At 37.8% G+C, this 3,877-nt stretch overlaps 1 protein-coding gene across 1 annotated transcript; it reads right to left on the reverse strand.

The window, feature by feature from the left end:
• Positions 1-1,066: 1,066 nt before the first annotated feature.
• On the reverse strand, positions 1,067-2,011 carry OR6C288 (olfactory receptor family 6 subfamily C member 288). Its single transcript, NM_001390276.1, has one exon. The coding sequence runs from the start codon at positions 2,009-2,011 to the stop codon at positions 1,067-1,069; it is 945 nt and encodes a 314-aa protein (NP_001377205.1).
• Between the last annotated feature and the right edge of the window lie 1,866 nt (positions 2,012-3,877).

Genomic DNA, 3,877 nt, shown 5'->3' on the forward strand with positions numbered 1-3,877 from the left:
TTTCAGTTTACCATACTTTAAAAAAGTTATTTTTTTAGGCTTTTAAAACAATGGTTAATGCTTTCTGTTTTTAGTTTAAAAAATATCCTTAGCCACATGGAACTCTGTTCAATATTCTGTAATAACCTAAATGGGAAAAGAATTAGAAAAGATTAGAAAAAAATAGTTACATGTGTATGTATAACTGGTGGCGAGGGAAATGGCAACCCGCTCCATTAGAGTCGGACATGACTAAGCAGCTAAAACAACAACCACAGCATATGTATAACTGAATCACTTTTCTGTACACCTGAATCTAGCACAAGATTGTTAATCAACTATACTCCCATATAAAAAAAATTCTTTACCCCTAGATCATGGAAATATTCTTCTAGTTTTCATCTAGAAGATTTATTATTTTTCTTTTCACATTTTTAAGATTAGAGTCTGATCATCTATTAAGAAAAAAGCCTTAAGGTGTAGTTAATTACCATAATATGTTGTCTTAGAGATACAGTCATCAATATCAAAGTGGCAAACAAGCACATTCTTGACAGAAAGTGTATCCTAGAAGGAAATAAATCTGTGCATATGACTTCACAAATACTTTTCCCTTTTGAAGACAGCTTTATTGAGGTATAATTGATATTCACATATTTAACATATGTGCAAAGTACATATTTTCACAGAAATTCACATTATTTAATGTATACAATGAGTTCAGACATATTCATACACCAGTGAAACCACTGTCACTGCTGCTCCTGGGAGATCTGGGACTCAGCTTAGGGCATATCAGTCAGTAAAAGAGGAGTAGCTGAGCACCAATATAATAGTACATTGATATTGCTTACATTTCTTGGTTCTGTAAGTAACAGACATATTTTTATAAATATTTACAGAGAATTTCCCCCATGTATTCCTGGAGATAGGCTGAGCTAAAAGGATTATCAATACATGTATTAATGGTAGGTACTAAGTGTAACAGAATGAGGCTGTGGTGTATAAAACCATGGCTAACATACCATTAGAGAAAAATAAATGAATACCAAGGAATACTTTTACAATTTTTTTTTGTACTCAGTAATCATTTTAGTCCTTTGAAATATGATGCAACCCTTTTGATCATGTCTTTGAAAGCTTGTACCACTTGTTTGTTCCTCAGAGTATAAATGAAAGGATTCATTACTGGTGCAACAGAGGTGGTAAGAACTGACACCACTTTATTAATAGCTACCCCTTCTTTTGCATGTGGTTTAATATAGATGAAGATGCAGGTTCCATAAGTGATAGAAACCACAATTATATGGGAAGAACATGTAGAAAAAGCCCTTTTCCTTTGCTGTGCAGAAGGGAATCTGAGAATGGTCCTGATGATGTATGTATAGGACATGATTACACACACCAAGGTGAACAGGAGCGTCAATGCAGCCAGGACCAAGACGAATCGCTCTAGGAACTCTGTGTCTGAGCAAGTAATCTTCAGGATGGGAGCAGCATCACAGCCAAAGTGATCTATGACATTAGAGTCACAAAACTCAAGCTCAAAGCCCATGCCAAATGGTGGCAGGACAATGATTAGAGCAATCATGTAACAGCCAATGAGGAACTTAATGCAGACCATGTTGTTCATGATGGTTGTGTAATGCAGGGGTTTGCAGATGGCCACGTAGCGGTCATAGGACATGGCCGTCAGAATAAAAAACTCAGTCACAGCCAGGATAACAACAAAAAATAATTGAGTGGCACATGCATTGTAGGTAACAGTGTTGTCCCCAGATGCCATTGTGTAGAGGAATCTGGGAATGCAGACGGTTGTGAATGACACTTCCAAGATGGAGAAATTCCGGAGGAAAAAATACATGGGTGTTTTGAGGTGAGGATCTACCAGAGTGAGAGTGATGATGATCAGGTTCCCAGCAACACTCAAAAGGTAGGTTAGAAGCAAAAAGATGAACAGCAGAATCTTTAGATTCGGGTCATCGGTTAGTCCCACAAGGATGAACGTTGTTATTGCTGTGTAATTTTTCATCCCTGATTCCTGACAGTGGTTGTGTCTGTGTGTTAAAAAAAAAAGAGAGAAATTAGATCAGAGAACTAGACTGTTACATGAGTTAGCAGAGGGGTGACATGAAATTCCTCGCTAATGTTAACTTAGCTACATAAGCCAAGGTTTTATTTTATTTACCTGTGAATCAAGAATGCTATTTTATTTACGTGTTAATAAAGAATACTAATGGAGCAGCGGTTAATTAGTCATTATTGCTACTGCAGTCTCACTGCTGAGCATTGTACTGGGTACTAGTCAGAAGGCTCTACTTAAAGATTCTTATTACTATATCAGTGTAGTATTAATTCAATAGTAAAGGAATTATTTGGTTAACAACCTAATGGAAAGGAAGCTAGGCTTTATTATCAGTGTTAATGAACAGAAAAACACTGTCATAAAAATACACATGGTTTGTAATTTCCTGACAATAAAACCTCAAGCTGTGCTGTCATCTTGGTTCTATGTAGGATACAGGCATGACTACAGTTAAGGTTGTGAAATTAAATTTTTTCTCCTCTCTGCCTCTGCTTCCTTGCTTGTGATGATAATCCACATTCTCCTCTAAGGTGCCTCACATCTCTCTGCTCTCTTCCCTTTTAAACCACACAGAAGTACGCTCATAAGTCTATTCGAAAGATAGAATCAGAGTAATTTTCAAAACCTTACATAAGATCCATTTCTCTGTTTACAATCACTCACTGGAGTTCTAGAACCCTTGGAATAAAAGTCAGACTCCTTACTCTGGTTTATAAGATATTTCATGATCTCATTGCTGTGAAATGCTCCTAATTTGTGTCTAGCTTAGCTGTTTGGGTCTTCTGTTCCTTGAAGATGCCAACTTCTTTTCCATCCCCGACCTTTTGTAGTTTTCTCTCTTCTAGAAATGCTCTGCTTACATTCTCGTGTGACTGGATCTTATTTTTCAGGTGCCAATTTAAACATAATCCCCTCAAAGATGCATCTCTCAGGATCCTATCTGTATTGTTTCTACCTCCAGTGTTGTGAGCACACTCTCTGTTTATTTGTTTTATTATCCATTTACATTTTACTTTCATTCTCTACTTGATAGCAAGTTCTGTGAGAACACAGATGGATTTATTTTGTAAACCACTGTAAACCCAGGGCTAGATTTTTTTCCTGGCACATAGCAGATAGGCAATACAAGTTTACTGAGTGAATGAGGCCGGGCATTTTGTCCTCAATAATTGATTGACTAGTTTCATTTAAAGTGTAACTGAAAAGTTACATCATTTATTTATATTTTAGGTTTTAATCTTCACTTAAGGATCTCAGTGTATTGAGGCAATTCTAGAAATCAGAAAGATAAATGATCAATTTTAGTCATCATCTCCCATGGTTACACTAAACTACATCATCTGTACCTAAGATCTAATAAGAATTAATCTTTTAAAGCTACTTGGGGTTAACAGTGGTGTCTTGAAGGAAGGATTGCAGAAAGAAGGAGGTGGCCTGGTGGCAAGGTTTTCACTTTGTTCATCTGTTTTCCTCATTTTCTCAGAAGGAACTTGGCTGAGAATTGTCACCCAGTCGTAGGTCTCCTCTGAGAGAGCCCATCTGGGTTAATTATAAGATGTAGGGATGGGACTACCCTGGTGGTCCAGTAGGAGGAAATGGGACTTCCCTGGTGGCCAAGATATGGGGATATGGGGATATGAGTTTGAACCCAGGTTCAGGAACTAAGATCCCACACGCTGCAGGGCAACTGAGCCCATGCACCACAACTACTGAGCTTGCACTCTAGAGCCCGCAAGGCACAATTGCTGAAGCCCATAGGCTCTACAGCCCATGCTCCACAACCAAGAGAAGCCACCACAATGAGAAACCCAC

The sequence above is a fragment of the Bos taurus genome, chromosome 5 (assembly GCF_002263795.3).
Source record: "Bos taurus isolate L1 Dominette 01449 registration number 42190680 breed Hereford chromosome 5, ARS-UCD2.0, whole genome shotgun sequence".
NCBI lineage: Eukaryota > Metazoa > Chordata > Mammalia > Artiodactyla > Bovidae > Bos > Bos taurus.